At 43.2% G+C, this 18,249-nt stretch overlaps 1 protein-coding gene across 4 annotated transcripts in view; it reads right to left on the bottom strand.

The window, feature by feature from the left end:
- Positions 1-18,249, bottom strand: part of atg10 (ATG10 autophagy related 10 homolog (S. cerevisiae)) — a 327,510-nt gene that overhangs the window by 53,148 nt on the left and 256,113 nt on the right. For 3 of the 4 annotated variants that reach the window (XM_055633408.1, XM_055633406.1, XM_055633407.1), the window contains exons 4-5: positions 10,927-11,053; positions 8,023-8,120 (exon numbers count right to left, since the gene is read on the bottom strand). The exons of the other annotated variant lie outside the window; for it this stretch is intronic. In XM_055633408.1, the coding sequence (XP_055489383.1) occupies positions 8,023-8,120; positions 10,927-11,053 (225 nt within the window). The remainder of the gene's footprint in view (positions 1-8,022; positions 8,121-10,926; positions 11,054-18,249) is intronic. 4 annotated transcript variants of the gene reach the window in all.

Genomic DNA, 18,249 nt, shown 5'->3' with positions numbered 1-18,249 from the left:
TCTCCCATTCAGCCACTGTTGAATCCATCTTGCTACTCCACCATTAATACCCAACCATTGAACCTTCTTAACCAACCTTCCATGAGGAACCTTGTCAAAAGCCTTACTGAAGTCCATATATACAACATCCACTGCTTTACCCTCATCAATTTCCCTAGTAACCTCTTCAAAAAATTCAAGAAGATTAGTCAAACATGACCTTCCAGGCAGAAATCCATGTTGACTGTTCCTAATCAGACCCTGTTTATCCAGATGCTTATATATATTATCTCTAAGTATCCTTTCCATTAATTTGCCCACCACTGACGTCAAACTAACAGGTCTATAATTGCTAGGTTTACTCTTAGACCCCTTTTTAAACAATGGAACAGCATGCGCAGTACGCCAATCCTCCAGTACTTTTCCCGCTTCCAATGACATTTGAAATATTTCTGTCCTAGCCCCTGCTATTTCTACACTAACTTCCCTCAATGTCCTAGGGAATATCCTGTCCGAACCTGGAGACTTATCCACTTTTATATTTTTCAAAAGTGTCAGTACTTCCTCTTCTTTGATCCTCATAGTTTTCATAGCTACTCTACTTGTTTCACTTACCTCACATAATTCAATATCCTTCTCCTTGGTGAATACCGAAGAAAAGAAATTGTTCAATATCTCCCCCATCTCTTTTGGCTCTGCAGATAGCTGTCCACTCTGACTCTCTAATGGACCTATTTTATCCCTCGTTATCCTTTTGCTATTATTATAGCTGTAGAAACCCTTTGGATTTACTTTCACCTTACTTGCCAAAGCAACCTCATATCTTCTTTTAGCTTTTCTAATTTCTTTCTTAAGATTCTTTTCACATTCTTTATACTCCTCAAGCACCTCATTTACTTCATGCTGCCTATAATTATTGTAGATCTCTCTCTTTTTCCGAACCAAGTGTCCAATTTCCCTTGAAAACCATGGCTCTTTCCAATTTTTACTATTTCCTTTCAACCGAACAGGGACATAAAGATTCTGTACTCTTAAAATTTCACCTTTAAATGTCTTCCATATCTTTCCCATAAAACAAACTGTCCCAATTTACTCCTTTTAAATCCTTTCGCATCTCCCCAAAGTTAGCCTTTCTCCAATCAAAAATCTCAACCCTAGGTCCAGTTCTGACCCTCACCATAATTATATTGAAACTAATGGTATTGTGATCACTGGTCCCGAACTGTTCCCCAACGCATACCTCTGCCACCTGACCCGTCTCATTTCCTAACAGGAGGTCCAGCACTGCCCCTTCTCTAGTAAGTACGTCTATGTATTGCTGCAAAAAATTATCCTGCACACATTTTACAAACTCCAACCCATCCAGCCCATTTACAGAATGTGTTTCCCAGTCTATGTGTGGAAAATTGAAATCTCCCACAATCACTACCTTGTGCTTACTACTAATATCTGCAATCTCCTTACATATATTTGTTCTTCCAATTCTCGCTCCCCATTTGGCGGTCTGTAATACACCCCTATAAGTGTTGCTACCCCTTTCCCATTTCTCAGTTCCACCCAAATAGCCTCCCTAGACGAACCCTCTAATCTATCCTGCCAAAGCACTGCTGTAATATCTTCCCTGATAAGCAATGCAACACCTCCACCTCTTGCCCCTCCAATTCTATCACACCTGAAGTAACGAAATCCTGGAATATTTAGTTTCCAATCACAGCCCTCCTGCAACCACGTTTCACTGATCGCCACAACATCATACTTCCAGGTGTCTATCCAGCCTCTAAGCTCATCCACCTTTCTTACCTTTTGAGCTAGATTTTCATGCGGCACAAAAGCAAATTTCTTCTGAAAATTCAACTACATTATATCTGCAGGTTTCCCGCCAATAACAGAATACAGCGTGGAAACAGGTCCTTTGGCCCAAATTGCCCACATTGACCAACATGCCCTAACTACACTAGATCTATGCCACCTGCCTGCGTTTGGCACATATCCCTCGGTTCTATCCATACCTGTCTAAATGCTCATTAAATGTTGTGATAGTACCCGTCTCAACTACCTCCTCCAGCAGCGCATTCCATACATTCACCATCATTTGTGTAAAAATGTTACCCCTCACTTTATTCCTATGTCCTCTTGTTTTTGATTCCCCGACTCTGGGCAAAAGACTCTGCATTTGCCTTGTCTGAATCAGTCTGAAGGGTCTCGACCATAAACGTCACCCATTCCTTCTCTACAGAGATGCTGCCTGTCCCGCTGAGTTACACCAGCATTCTGTGTCTATCTGTATTTACCTTGGGATGAGACTCTGTGCATCTACCCGATCTATTCCTCTCATGATTTTGTACACCTCTACAAGACCACCCCATCCTCCTCCTGCACTCCAAGGAATAGAGTCCTAGTCTGCACAATCTCTCCCAATAACTCTGGCCCTCGAGTCCTGATAACATCCTCGTCAATCTTCTCTGCACACTTCCCAGCTTGATAACATCTTTCCTGTAAAATGGTGATCAAAACTGAACACAATAATACTCGAAATGTGACTTCACCAACATCTTTTATAAAACTCACTGCAACGTAATCTCATAATCTCCCATCTTCTATACTCAATACTCTGACTGATAAAGGCTAATATGCCAAAAGCCTTTTTGACCATCCTGTCTACTTGGGATTGTCACTTTCAAAGAACCATGCACCTGCATTCCTAAATCCCTCTGCTCTACAACACTCCCCAGAGCCCCACCATTCACTGTGTAGGTCCTGCTTATGTAAGACATCCCAAAATGCAACACCTCACATTTTGTTGTATTAAATTCCAGCAACCATTCCAAGGACCACCTAGCCAACCGATCAAGATCATGCTGCAATCTTTGACTACCATCTTCACTATCTACAATACCACTTACTTGCTGATCATGCCATGTACGTTCTCATCCAAATCATTGCTATAGATATCAAGCAGCAATGGGCCCTGCACTGAACCCTGAGGCACACCACCAGTCACAGGTTTCCAGTCCGAGAAGCAACCTTCCACCATCAACCTCTGCTTCCTTCCATGAAGCTAATTTTCTATCCATTCAGCGATCTCTCCTTGGATCCCATGCGATCTAACCTTCCAGAGCAGCCTACTCTACCATGCAGAACATTGTATATATGGATGGTACACAAAAAAGCTGGAGAAACTCAGCGGGTGCAGCAGCATCTATGGAGCGAAGGAAATAGGCAACGTTTCGGGCCGAAACCCTTCTTCAGACAAGGGTTTCGGCGCGAAACGTTGCCTATTTCCTTCGCTCCATAGATGCTGCTGCACCCGCTGAGTTTCTCCAGCTTTTTTGTGTACCTTCGATTCTCCAGCATCTGCAGTTCCTTCTTAAACATTGTATATATGGATTTAGGCAAGGTATTCGACAATGTTTGCAGCTCTGCCCTCATCAATCTTTTTGGTCATATCTTCAAAAAAACGATGAACCTTGAAGAACTCAAGTAAAATTTGTTTTGATTCATAAGTTTCATGAAATGATTGGCTACTTCTTCCTTGATTGTGGACTGCAGCATCTTCTCAATCACAGACGGTAAGTAACTGGCCTACAGTATCCCATTCCCTGCTCTTGAGCAAGAGAGATATTTGGGTTTTCCAATTTGTTGATATCATCCTGGAACTCGGTGTGTTTAGAAAAACTTCCACCACTGACACAACTATCTCTGCAGCGAGTGCCTTTAAACCCTTGCATGTATGCCTCTGGGCCATGGTCACCTATTTGTCATTAGTTACATTACTTTTATTTCCCCCAATAATGCATCCCTTATGATAGGGATTATTACAAGTTTGTCCCTCCCATTTGAAACTAACGTACCCGGTTTGAATGTTTGCAGTTTCCTCCGCCATGAATTAGCTACCATTTCCCCAGCCTTCTATTTGATACATTCAGAGAGGTTTAAATGCTGCTGGTTTTGATCTTACTTGTCAGTTTTCTGTCATAATCAATTTTCTCCACCTTTAATAATTTCTAGGGAATTTCTAAGTACTGATACCAAAAGAATCCCAGTCCCTTGTTTTACCATTACTTTTGTAATGTTGTAAGCTCCCCGACAACGGGTGCTGTCTGTACGGAGTTTGTACGTTCTCCCCGTGACCTGCGTGGGTTTACTGCGAGATCTTCCGTTTCCTCCCACACTCCAAAGACGTGCAGGTTTGCAAGTTAATTGGATTGGAATCAATGTAAAATTGTCCATAGTGTCTGTAGGATAGTGTTCATGTGCGGGGATTGCTAGTCGGTGAGGACTCGGTGGTCCTAAGGCCCTGTTGCTGTGCTGTATCTCTAAACTAAACTGAACTCTAGGTTTTGATTTAATATTTACTTAAACCTGCTTTTTAATCACTGATGGATAATCTATCTCATAGAAACATAGAAAAGAAACATAGAAAATAGATGCAGGAGTAGGCCATTCGGCCCTTCGAGCCAATATTCGATTCAATATGATCATGGCTGATCATCCAGAATCAGTACCCCGTTCCTGCCTTTCCCCATATCCCTTGATTCCGTAAACCCTAAGAGCTATATCTAAGTCACTCTTGAAAACATCCAGTGAATTGGCCGCCACTGCCTTCTGTTGCAGAGAATTCCACAGTGGCACAGAATTCATCGAGTTTCTCTTTCTGATTCGGATAACATTTGTTGGATGTAATGAAATAGTTGTTTCACAATCTGCCACTGATCACAATATGGTAGAATTCTGGATACAGTCTCCGATTGAACACCTGGCCTTCATAACCAATGTCCCCAACTCAAATGAGAGCAATTTCGATTGCACAAAGGTAGAGTTGCCTGGAAAAGATTGGTTAAATCGGCTAAGGGATAAGTCAGTGGGCAGAAAGATCTCAGGAGAAATTTGAACCATATGTGCTGAACAAAGGAGATCAAGGAAAATGTTAAATCAAAAACATGAGCACAGAATGTAGCAAGGGCTTGTGGTAGATCAGAGGACTAATAATTTTGCATGGGTCAGCAGTTAAAGACTAAACAGTGAATAAGGAGAGAGAAAATTGATCGAGAGAAAGCTAGTAAATAATATCAAAACAAATAGTGAGGGTTCTTCCGTATATATATTCAAAGTAACTGGGTAGTCTGAAGAAGGGCCTGGTCCAGAGATGCTGCCTGACCAGTTGAGTTACTCCAGCACTTTGTCTCCTTTTGTGTACAGCAACACTTGCAGTTCCTTGTTTCTACTGGTCATATTTAATTAGTTTGGATTTAATTACTTTAGGCATGCACCCCTTGGCACTAACGTCCCTTGACCTTTCAAGCATGTGTTCTTTGTGCCGTTTCATCTCTCTAGTTTCCCTCTCCCTCATAGTCTAAAGAAGGGTCCCGACCCAAAACGTCACCTATCCCTTTTCTCCAGAGCTGCTGCCTTACCCGCTGAGATACTCCAGCTTTTTGTGTCTATCATCCCTTGATCTAAATCTCTTGGCCAACCAGAAGAGGCTGGGTAGAACCACCAATCAGTGAAATACTGAAAACATTGCTCTTGAGAAAAAAAACCATGGAACTGCTCAATAAATAATGGGGATTAATATAGTGGATACAATTTCTGTGATCTGAAACAGTCTGCACATTTATAGAGTGGCATATTTCCTGAAGCATTCAGCTTCACATGTGGAGTTCTAATGGCCACATGGGTTCCATTTGGAACACCATGCACTTGTGGGACGTTTGCCAGACAATAAAACATGTTTTGTCCTTGCATTTTGTGTCTCATTTCCACTGGGCATGCAATAAAGATGTTCTCACTGGCAAGCACAGTGTTAAGCAGTTGCTGTACACAGCTGTGAATTGTCAATATGCTTATCTTGCAGCTGCTCTGGCAATACTAGGGAGGATCATTGGCACAGAATGTTAATAATGTATTTACCTTCACAGGTGTGGGAATAGGGAACAGTCCTGTAAATCATTTGCAATAACTGGAAGAGCTTGATCATTGCCTCGCAATGATGTATATTGCTAACAGTTCACCTTTGAGAACACAATCTGACCTTCAACTTGGAGACATCCCCTTTGATTGATTTAGTTTACAGATACAGCGCGGAAACAGGCCCTTCAGCCCACCGGGTCAGCACCGACCAGCAATCCCAGCACATTAACACGATCCAACACACACTGGGGACAATTTAGACTTATACCAAGCCAATTAATCTACAAACCTGTCTATCATTGGAGTGTGGGAGGAAACTGAAGATCACGGAGAATACCCACGAGATCATGAGGAAAACGTACAAACTCCGTACGATCAGCACCCGCAGTTGTTCTCTCCATTCCAACTCCTCTCTACATCCCAGCCCCTTCACTACTGATAATTCCAGGTATGGTATGCTGACTTTAGATTTTCCTGATGGAGACCATATTCTCGGTCATGAGGGTATGTAGTACTAAATTGGGTCTGAAGAAGAGTCCCGACCTGAAACGTCACCCATCAGTTTACTCCAGAGACGCTGCCTCTCGCTGGGTTACTCCAGCACTTTGTGTCTATCATCAGTGTAAACCAGCATCTGCAGTTCCTTCCTCCAGCATAGTCCTTTTGGTTTCAGGTCTCAGCAACAACTCTGATCTGCATTTCACAGCTTACAAGCCTCTTGATCGGTTTTCCTTCTCTCTAATTGTTACTCTATCCAACAGAGAATTCCATAGCCATTGGAATCTTGTTAGAAAAACCGGCCCCATCCCGAGATGTCCGTTTACCTTTTCCATTTGTCACTTTTCTCACTTTCCCAGTTATGATGAACGCTCTTTGATCTGAAAAGTGAGTTCCGTTTCTCGTTCCACAGATTCAACATGACCTGCTGAGGGTTCCCAGTGTGACAGTGTTTTGGGGGTAAAGGTTGGCCAGGTCACTGAATAACTCATCTTCTCTCCTTTTACATCAGTCTGAGAGACAGTCAGGGCCCTGGTCTGACATGAAAGACAATATCTCCTCAGGTAATTTACTGGAACATCAGCCTAGATCTGTGGTAACCTTGTTCAATAAGGGCAGCAGGAATAAATTATCTAATTACAGGCCAGTTGGTTAACACTAGGGGGAGAGAACTTAATTGAATAAAGTCTGAGACTCAGGAAAGATTGGTGGTAATGCTATTTTAATCTACAGAATAATATGAATCAGCTGATAAATTGGGCAGAGCAATGGCCGATGCAATTTAATCCTGATATGTGTGAGGTCATGCATTTTAGGGCAGTCTAAGAAGTTTGGGGCAGATACCAAAAATGTTAAGCTGCTTGGGAGCATTGAGAAACAAGGAGTTAATCGAAGTGAGAAACAAGAACTTAGTGTACAGGTCCAGAGATGTCTGCAGATGCCAGCACAGGTAGATAAAGTATTGGAGAAGGTACATAGACTGCTTGTCTTCATACCTCAGTGTAGACTGCGTGTAAGAGGAAGGAGATCTTGGTACAGCTTTATAAAACACCTTTATATTCCTTAGGAATTAAATAGTGTGTGCAGTTCTGGTCACCATTGTCATAGTATTGTCATAGGAAGGAAATGCAACAAAACACAGGTGCTGGTTTACAATAAAATACATGAAGTGTCAGCGGGTCAGGTAGCATCTCTGGAGAACATAGCTAGGTGACATTTCAGGTCGGGACCCTTCTTCAGACTGATTGTGGTGAGGGGGATAAGAAGCTTGAAGGCAAGTGGAGGAAGGACAAAGGTTACGGAGTGAGAGATGGATATAGGCGAGAGGGGATTTTGCTAGGCAGACGATTGGACAAAAGCTAGAGATGAAAATCTAAATGTGTGATATACAGACTGAAGATATGTGAATTGTGAAGCTGGAGGAAGGAATATAGGTGGAAGATTTCATCCTACCACCTTTAAAGAACTGAAATGCAAATGCAGTTCATTGTTATACCTTAGAGGAAAGAACCCTAAAAATTTGTTGTTAATGTAGACCAACATGAAGTAATCAATTTTCTCAAATTTCTCAAATTTCCAGCTTATGTGTAAAAGTGATTTGAACAGCTTTTGCAGTATAAATGATTGATTCATTACCTGTTGTGTAATAGTGCTCCAGGGTCCTTGAGAAAGGGTTTCTTGGTAACACTCATCAACACTTTCCCAAATTTCTTTTAATGCAAGAGTTCTGCCATCTATAATTTAAAAAAAAGCTAAGTTAATGAATTAACAACTCAAGAATGACACTGAATTAAATGTATTCTCCGAGATCTTTTTATACATCACTTAACAATAAAAGTTGTAACCGCAATGAAATCAGTTGTAACTGCATGGTTTCGTCAACCTTTCAACGATTTATCAATTATTCACTTCAACAAATTATTCAATTTTGCTATTTAGAGTAGAAACACATTTCATTTCAGCAAGTTTCTTGTGGTAGGGGATAAATGGGCTGTAAACAATTGATCTCGTGTGTGGCTTAATTATTGCAGCAAACAACAATTGGCAGAGTATACAAAGTTAATACAGCAGTTATCAATACTGAAATAGATACAGGCTAAAATAGCAGTAACGGATGTAGGGTAGAAAGTGTGATGCCAACAATATTGATCAAATTCTGCAAAACATCCCATACATGGTGGTGCAGCGGTAGAGTTGCTGCCTTAGAGTGCCAGAGACCCAGGTACGATCCTCACTACGGGTGCTGTCTGTACAGAGTTTGTACGTCCTCCCTGAGACCACGTGGGTTTTCTCCGGGTGCTCTGGTTTCATAGAAACATAGAAATTAGGTGCAGGAGTAGGCCATTCGGCCCTTCGAGCCTGCACCGCCATTCAATATGATCATGGCTGATCATCCAACTCAGTATCCCGTACCTGCCTTCTCTCCATACCCCCTGATCCCCTTAGCCACAAGGGCCACATCTAACTCCCTCTTAAATATAGCCAATGAACTGGCCTCAAACTACCCTCTGTGGCAGAGAGTTCCAGAGATTCACCACGTCCTCCCACACTCCAAAAATGCACAGGTTTGTGGGTTAATTGGCTTCAGTAAAATTGTAAATTGTCCCTAGTGTGCGTGATAGTATTGTGTAGGAAAGAGCTACACTTGCTAGTTTAGACCCAAGATAGACAAAATACTGGAGTAATTCAGCATCTCTGGAGAGAAGGAATGTGTGACGTATCGGGTCAAGACCCTTCTTCAGACTGATGTCAGGCAAGAGGGTATTACGTAGATAAGGTAGTGTAAGGTGTGAAAACAGGACAAAGGGGATAAGTTCAAGGAAAATGTAGAGTAGATCATTGTTAGCTGGGAGAAGGTAACAACTAAGCAAACAGAGATAAAATGTAGTCGGTGACAGTCAGTGGTCGGAGAATTGGGAAGGGGGAGGGATGGAGAGAGAGGGAAAGCAAAGGTTATTTGAATTTATACATCAAAGTTCATACTGCTGGGGTGTAAGCTGCCCAAGCGCATGATAGTGTCAGTGTATAGGCTGATTGCTGGTCTGCAAGGGCACGTTGGGCCGAAGGGCCTGTGTCCGTGCTGTATCTATAAAGTCTAAGGTCTCGTCTCGATGAGTGGTCCATAAAAGCAGCAAAGGGGCAGCTGCTACCAAACTGCACAAGGCCCAAACCAATGTGTAAACTGGGACTTCCACAGGAATATCTTGGTCAGTTAGCACTTGTGTCAGGGCGAAAAGTCAAATGATTAATAGAAAAACATGTTTCTCTTCCCTCAGAGCAACGAGATAGATCTAAATACATCTTAGCATCTCCTGGCCAAAACTATTCTCATTAACTCTGCCAAATATGGTGGGCCCCAGGGCATTTCCTGCTTTTAATCCATTTAAAGATAATAATCTGTATTTAGGCACTTTGGAGGCAACTGATGAATTGAGAAGGGATGGGGCTGGGCACTTTTACTGAATTCCTTGCACATCAAAGCCTTGAAAAAGGGAAGTTTCCCAAATTGCACCATGCTGATGTTTACATCTTACTTTAATTTACCCAAAGTCATTCTATTCTGGAGAAAACCTGCAGACATTGAGACATCAGTTGATGACATTCCAGTAAATCACATTAAGAAAGGTGAACTGGGAAAGGGAGATGCAGGGCAGGGGAGGGGCATGATGAGGTGAAAGGGCCAGAGGAGAGGCAAAGCTAGGTAGGGATGGAGGCCCATGGGAAGGGATAGTGGGGTGAGAGGGCCCAGGGCAGAGCAGGGCAGGGCAGAGCAGGGCAGGGCAGAGCAGGGCAGGGCAGGGCAGGGCAGGGCAGGGCAGAGCAGGGCAGAGCAGGGCAGAGCAGGGCAGAGCAGGGCACCCAGGCAAATAGCAGGGTGGCGTGGGAGGGCCAAAGGAGAGGCAGTGGGAAAAGTTGGATAATGGATGCAATAATCCAGGCCCATTCAGGTGTGACAAAGCTCTTTCAGAGTCTGAAGGTGAACGGCAAGATGTGGCTTTCGAGTTCAAGACTTGCCAAGCACTGTGTGAAAAACACACATGAAGGCCAACAGAGAGGGAATAGTGGCTAGAACATGTTGTTTGGAGAAGTAGGCAGCAAAACAAGAATGTAAAAATGTAATGCGTTAGACAGACATGCTGCATGAGGGTGTACGAGTAGGGGTGCATGTATTAAAAGTGAAAATGGCTACATTTGTATTACGGAAGATGAGGTCAAATCAGGTAGTGCCAGATTCACCAGTGAGGTGGGTGGTTATAAGCCCGTTCAAGTGTATGAAAGTTATTGTGTGGAGGGTTATGTGAAGGAGATATATGTAACAGAAAAATAAATGTGAAATGGAGAAGCCAGACAAGTCCAGTAAACCGGATAAATGAAGGGGGAACAAGGCTCCAAGGCCAGGGGGTTAGGACCAAAATAGATCAAAGATGTCAGCCATGAAACAAATATGTTAAAGTAGGAGGAATAGTTTAAACGTTAAGTGGTTAAATGTTACGTTAACTGAGCCTTAAATGTCATTTTCATTGAGCATAACATACATACCTGTATAACAAGCTCTGAAATACAGTACAGGTGCCTGGTAGCTACTCGAGTAGACCACATGGTATTCATATCGAATCAACTCAGACGTTGTGACCTGGGCTTCCTCAGTGTCATTCACCACATTAACCTGAAATTAAAGATAAAACTTTGCTTAGGTTCGTGCCATAACATTCACTATAACTTTCATTATTCTAAATTCTAGGACTGAGATGAGGAAATACTTTTTCATCCAGAGAGTTGTGAATCTGTGGAATTCTCTGCCACAGAAGGCAGTGGAGGCCAATTCACTGGATGTTTTCAAGAGAGAGTTAGATATAACTCTTGGGGCTAACAGCATCAAGGGATATGGGGAACTTGTCCATGCCGGCCTTCTATGCTCATCCCATTTGCATGCATTTGATCGATATTCATCCAAACATTTCCTATCCAAGTACCTGACCAAATGTTCCGTAAACAGAGTCACAGTGTCATAGAGTGATACAGCATGGAAACAGGCCCTTCAGCTCAACTGACTCACACCGGCCAACATGTCCCAGCGACACTAGTCCTACCTGCCTGCATTTGGTCCATATCCCTCCAAACCTGTCCTATCCATGTACCTGTCTAACTGTTTCTTAAAGGTTGGGATAGTCTCAGCCAACTACCTCCTCTGGCAGCTTGTTCCATTATTTGAACACCCCCACTCTTTGTGTGAAATGTTAGAATTGTATTTGCTTCAATCACTTCCATTGGACATATTATATCAAAACATTATATCATCAAAAATATTCTGACCTGGAGCTCTACATAACTTTATTCAGCTGCTGTCGAAAAACAACCTAATTCTAGTCTGTAATTGGGTCACATAAAATCATACACAAAGCATTTATGAAAATATGTGTTTCACATTGTGCACACTTTCCACTTGTACTACCAGACGCCAATATACTGTTAATAAACCTGGCATTATGCGGTCAAGGAAAAAGTGCAAAAGCAGTTGGAACAAATCAAGGAAAAAAAATCTACCACCACAATGTAGTGTTTTTTCAAACTTGGTAATTTAGTTATGCTGACCTTGTTCTCCCACCTGGGGTCAAAAACTGGAAGGTAACACCTGAAATTAGGTCTAATTTGTCACCATAAATTTACTCTTAAATTTCCTGCCAACCAAATTTGTTATAATGTGAAATGAAATGCAATTGGGATCCAAGGAGAACATGGAACCACCACGTTAAATAACTTTATTAAGTATGAAAATTGAGATTTTAAGCCATCTAACATTCATTCATGCACATTAGGCACAGAGCCTTTAGAACATGCAATTGTGGAAGCTCTTCAATTGATAATCTTGCTCATAATGATGTCATTCAAATGTATTCAAAGAATGAGATTATATACTGCAGGTCTAAGTGAGGATAAATGAAAAGATCCGCTTTCCTTAATTTGTCACACTGCTTGCTTGACACCTCGTAGTGGATCAGCTGAAATTTTCTTTAACAAAGTCATAGTCTTAGCTTCCTGCCAAAGACATGGGCCTGTCCCACTTAGGCGACTTTTTAGGCAACTGCAGGAGACTATGCAGTTGTCACATGGTCGCCACATGTTCGCGGGTGGTTGCCGGGGAGTCGCCTTCATGGTCGTGAGGAGTTCCTGCATTTTGGGAACGTCGCAACCTCATTACGGCTGCCTCGCATTTTTCAACATGTTGAAAAATGAGCAGCGACTAGAATGAAGCCGCCATGGAGAGTAGCGAGAATTCTCGTGCCGTAGGTGGGTCACCAGGAGGTCGTCGGTTCTCATAAGTTGGAGCCGGTGCTGAACGGTGAATTTCATTGGTTCATTGGCGAAAAAAAAAAGGTAAGCAGTAGTTTTCAGAACCAAGGTTAACCGACCGGTAATGTTAAATGTCCACCGATATTCTCAGCCATGTATCTCTGGCTTCTTAAAAGTTGTCTCCACTCCTTCTCCACCCTCTCTTTTAAATGACTTACCGTACACTGTGCTTTTAAAGCGCCAATCTTCCTGTTCATCGCAGTGTGTGTCTGTATCACATTGGCTTTACACCGTGTGAATTTCAATCAGACAGCGGTCCTCCTGCTTGCCCTGTCGTGTGTGTGTCTGTGTGTCTGTGTGTCTCTCTCTGTGTGTCTCTCTCTGTGTGTCTCTCTCTGTGTGTCTCTCTCTGTGTGTCTCTCTCTGTGTGTCTCTCTCTGTGTCTCTCTCTGTGTGTCTCTGTCTGTGTGTCTCTGTCTGTGTGTCTCTGTCTGTGTGTCTCTGTCTGTGTGTCTCTGTCTGTGTGTCTCTGTCTGTGTGTCTCTGTCTGTGTGTCTCTGTCTGTGTGTCTCTGTCTGTGTGTCTCTGTCTGTGTGTCTCTGTCTGTGTGTGTGTGTGTGTATGTGTGTGTGTGTGTCTGTGTGTGTGTGTCTGTGTCTGTGTCTGTGTGTGTCTGTGTGTGTGTGTGTGTGTGTGTGTGTGTGTGTGTGTGTGTGTGCGCGTTCCACTCTGACAATCGCCGTTCCAGTTGCCAGTTTTTCAGGCAACTGCTGGCAACTTGACAGTCGCCTGAAAACTCTCCTAAATGGGGTAAAGAAGGTGTCTGGTATGCTTGGCTTCATCGGTCAGGATTCTGAATACAAGAGTCAGCTTCATCCAGAAACAAAATGCTGGAGTAACTCAGCGAGACGTGCAGCATCTCTGGAGACAAGGAATGGGTGACGTTTCAGGTCGAGACCCTTTTTCAAACTGAAGAAGTCTGAAGAAGGGTCTCCCACCGAAACGTCACCCATTCCTTCTCTCCAGAGATGCTGCACATCCCGCTGAGTTACTCCAGCATTTTGTGTCCACCTTCAATTTTTAAACCAGCATCTGCAGTTCCTTCCCACACATTTAGTTCATGTTGCAGCTCTACAGAATTTTGTTTAGGCTACGTCTGTACTATTGTGCGTCTATAATTCTGGTTGCCCCATTATTGGAAGGATATTAGTACATGGATTTTAGTAAGACACTAGACTAAGTGGGACCTGTTGGGTCCCATGTTCACACGGGAGGGCTGGTCCCCCGACGCAATATTCCACATCTCCACCAATTCCAATATTGGTGGCCAGTGGGGGGGCTTTCTGGAGTGCTGGTATGGGTTCTTGGGGTGGCAGCTCAGTCCCTCAAGCCTGATCTGCTGGCAGCTCACGCACGGCTGGTTGGCAGGCAGTTGACTCATGACTATTCCTTGAAATTCAATTTAAAGCAGGGTGCAAGGCAACCAAATTCAAGTGGTTTCCAACCACTTCAAGCAGGGTCCATTTAAAATTTTTTTTTTTTTATGATACTTCCTGTAAGGGAAATTCATTCCGTTGTCTCAAATTGAGACAATGAGAATAAATTTGAATACAATACAATACAAAGGCCACCAAATTCAAGTGCAGTTTCATTCCATTTCAAGCAGGGTCCAAGGCCACCAAATTTAACTGCAGTTTTATTCCATTTCAAGCAGGGTGAAACCACCATAAAACCACACAAAACACCAAACTCACAGTTCAATAGACATTTAGTGCGTTCAGTTGATTCACAGCTCAGAGTCGTGACCTCTCCTTCCCCCATAATGCAGAGACTGAGCCACACCCACATTTCCGGATTTCATAACCCCTCCCCCTCCCACCGGAAAAGGTGTGGCCTTCATGGCATGATTGACAGGAGAGAGATTCTCAACATTTTTTAAACACTAATAACACATTTATTTTTCATTGATGGGAAGAATTTTCTGCACCTGCTCAGCGGAGGGGGGACTGAGTAAGATGGCCAAAAATCACAGCCGTAAGTGGTAGCGTTTTATCTAAAATTAATATACAATGCAAACAGGAAGTAAGTGCATTTACAGTAGTGCCTTTTAACTTCAAGCCAAAGCACCCAAGCCACCATTTGCAGTAAGTAGTGCCTTTCAACTTCAAGCCAAAGCACCCAAACCACCATTTGCAGTAAGTAGTGCCTTTCAACTTCAAGCCAAAGCACCCAAGCCACCATTTGCAGTAAGTAGTGCCTTTTAACTTTGCCAAAGCACCAAAACAACCATTTGCAGGCAGTGCCTTTTTACTTCAAACAAACCATATTTTCATTTTCAAACCACATTAAGGGTACTCACAGTTGAGTAGACATGTGTTCAGTGTTATTCAGAGCTCAGAGAGACGCGACCCTTTGGCTTCATCCATCTTGCAGAGACTGAGTGAGGCACACCACTTCCTGGTTTTATAGTCCCTCCCCCTCCCTCCAGCAGGAGCAGCAGAGAGAATGGTGATTAAAAAAAACACATTCATATCTCTCTGATTTGTCATCGATGGGAAAATTCCTCCTGTCCAGGAAGGCAGAAGGGGGCTCTGAGCGAGGTGGCCAAAAATGACGGCCGTAGGTAGCGTCGTTCTCTCGGAAATCGCAGCACAGTGGGCCAAAAGCAGTCAAGATCAGACTGTTAGTAATATAGAATTGCTAAAGTCCCCCACAGTAGGTTGAACCAGAAGATTGAGATGCACAGAATTAACTGTGACAGTATTTAGGCTGGAGGTCTGTGACCAGTGAAGTTCCGCAGTGATCTGTGCCAGAACCTCTGTTGTTTGTGTTTATATATAAATGACATGGTTAGTAAGTTGCAGATGACACCAAGATTGCTGGAATAGCAGACTATGAGGATAGATGTCAAAATATACAGCGGGATATAGATCAGCTACAGAAATGGGTGGAGTTTAATCCAAGCAACGGTGAGGTGTTGCACTCTGGGATGTCGAATGTAAGGGGAAAATCTACAATTAATGGCATGACTCTCACAGCATTGATGTACAAAGGGATCTTGGGGTCGAAGTCCATAACTCCCTGAAAGTGGCAACACTAGTAGATAGAATGGTCAAGAAGGGATATGGTATGCTTGCCTTCATTGTTCAAGCCATTGAGAATAAGAGTCACAGTCATAGAGTCATACAGTGTGGAAACAGGCCCTTCGGCCCAACTCGCCCACACTGGCCAACAATATCTCAGCTACACTAGTCCCGCCTGCCTGCGCTTGGTCCATATCCCTCCAAACCTGTCCTATCTATGTCCCTGTTTGTTTCTTAAATGATGGGATAGTCCCAGCCTCAACTACCTCCTCTGGCAGCTTGTTCCATACACCCACAACCTTCTGTGTGAAAAATTACCCCTCAGATTCCTATTAAATCTTTTCCCCTTCACCTTGAACCTATGTCCCCTGGTTCTCGATTCCCTTACTTTGGGCAAGAGACTATGCATCTACCCGATCTATTCCTCTCATGATTTTGTATACCTCTATAAGATCTCCCCTCATCCTCCTGCACTCCATGGAATGCAGGCCCAGTCTACTCAACCTCTCCCTGTAGCTCACACCCTCTAGTCCTGGCAACATCCTCGTTAATCTTTTCTGAACCCTTTCAAGCTTGACAATATCTTTCCTATCACATGGTGCCCAGAACTGAACACAATATTCTAAATGCAGTCTCACCAACGTCTTATACAACTGCAACATGACCTCCCAACTTCTATACTCAATACTCTGACTGATGAAGGCCAAAGTGCCAATAGCCTTTTTGATCACCTTATTTAACTGCGACTCGACCTTCATGGAACCATGCACCTGTACTCCTAGACCCCTCTGCTCTACAACACTACCCAGAGGCCTGTCATTTAAACATTAGATAATAGACAATAGCTGTAGGAGTAGGCCATTTGGCCCTTTAAGCCAACATCGCCATTCACTGTGATCATGGCTGATCATCCGCAATCAGTACCCCGTTCCTGCCTTCTCCCCATATGTATTGACTCCACTATCTTTAAAAGCTCTATCTAACTCTCTTGAAAGCATCCAGAGAATTGGCCTCCACTGCCATCTGAGGCAGAGAATTCCACAGATTCACAACTATCTGCCTTCTGAGGCAGAGAATTCCACAGATTCACAACTCTCTGGATGAAAAAGTTTTTCCTCATCTCTGTTCTAAATGGCCTACCCCTTTTTCTTAAACTGACCCCTGGTTCTGGACTCCCCCCACATCGGGAACATGTTTCCTGCCTCTAGCATGTCCAATCCCTTAATGATCTTATATTTCAATAAGATAACCCCTCATCCTTCTAAATTCCAGTCTATCACTGTGTAGGTCCTGCCCTTGTTAGACGTGCCAAAAAGTAACACTTCACACTTCTCTGTATTAAATTCTGTCAACCCTTCCTCCGCCCAATCGATCCAGATCCTGCTGTAATTGTTCACAACCATCTTCACTATCTGCAAAACCACTTACTTTTGTATCATCAGCAAACTAGCAATTCTTGCCCTGTATGTTCTCATCCAAATCATGTCGTCATCACACAGCTTTACAGGTTTTGGAGTGTTGTGTGCAGTGCTGATTGCCCCATTATAGGAAGGATTTGGAAGCATTGGAAATGTTGCCGAGAGGTTTAACAGAATGATGCCTGCATTAGAGGGTATTAGCAACAGGGCGAGGTGGAACACACTTGGATTGTTTTCTCTAGAAGGTTGCAGGGAGACCCGATAGACTGGTTCTGAGGCACCAGATGTTCCTTTGCAACTCGTCTTAAATAGTGACACTGGGTTGGGTTGGGATGTGTTGGTCCTGGATACTAACAGTGGCCTTGTTGGTCTGTTGATTGAACTGGGGAGATTGGCCAAAGACTCACATGAGGGAGAGTGGAGAAGCCACTTGACACTTGTGCCTGAAGAAGGTTGCAAATAATTCACACGAGTCGGATGTGGCCCTTGTGGCTAAAGGGATCAGGGGGTATGGTAGTGAGTTGGTACATGGTAAATGGTAGTGAGTTGAGGAATGCAGTTGAACAGAGGAATCTAGGAATAACTGTGCTCAGTTCCCTGAAGGTGGAATCTCATATAGATAGGGTGGTAAAGAAAGCTTTTGGTGTGCTGGCCTTTATAAATCAGAGCATTGAGTATAGAAGTTGGGATGTAATGTTAAAATTGTACAAGGCATTGGTGAGGCCAATTCTGGAGTATGGTGTACAATTTTGGTCGCCTAATTATAGGAAGGATGTCAACAAAATAGAGAGAGTACAGAGGAGATTTACTAGAATGTTGCCTGGGTTTCAGCAACTAAGTTACAGAGAAAGGTTGAATAAGTTAGGTCTTTATTCTCTGGAGTGCAGAAGGTTAAGGGGGGACTTGATAGAGGTCTTTAAAATGATGAGAGGGATAGACAGAGTTGATGTGGACAAGCTTTTCCCATTGAGAGTAGGGAAGATTCAAACAAGAGGACATGGCTTCAGAATTAAGGGACAGAAGTTTAGGGGTAACATGAGGGGGAACTTCTTTACTCAGAGAGTGGTAGC

This window comes from Leucoraja erinacea, chromosome 3 (genome assembly GCF_028641065.1).
Source record: "Leucoraja erinacea ecotype New England chromosome 3, Leri_hhj_1, whole genome shotgun sequence".
Taxonomy (NCBI): Eukaryota; Metazoa; Chordata; class Chondrichthyes; order Rajiformes; family Rajidae; genus Leucoraja; species Leucoraja erinaceus.
Note: the sequence above shows the minus strand (reverse complement) of the source record. Positions and strands in the feature narration are given on the sequence as shown.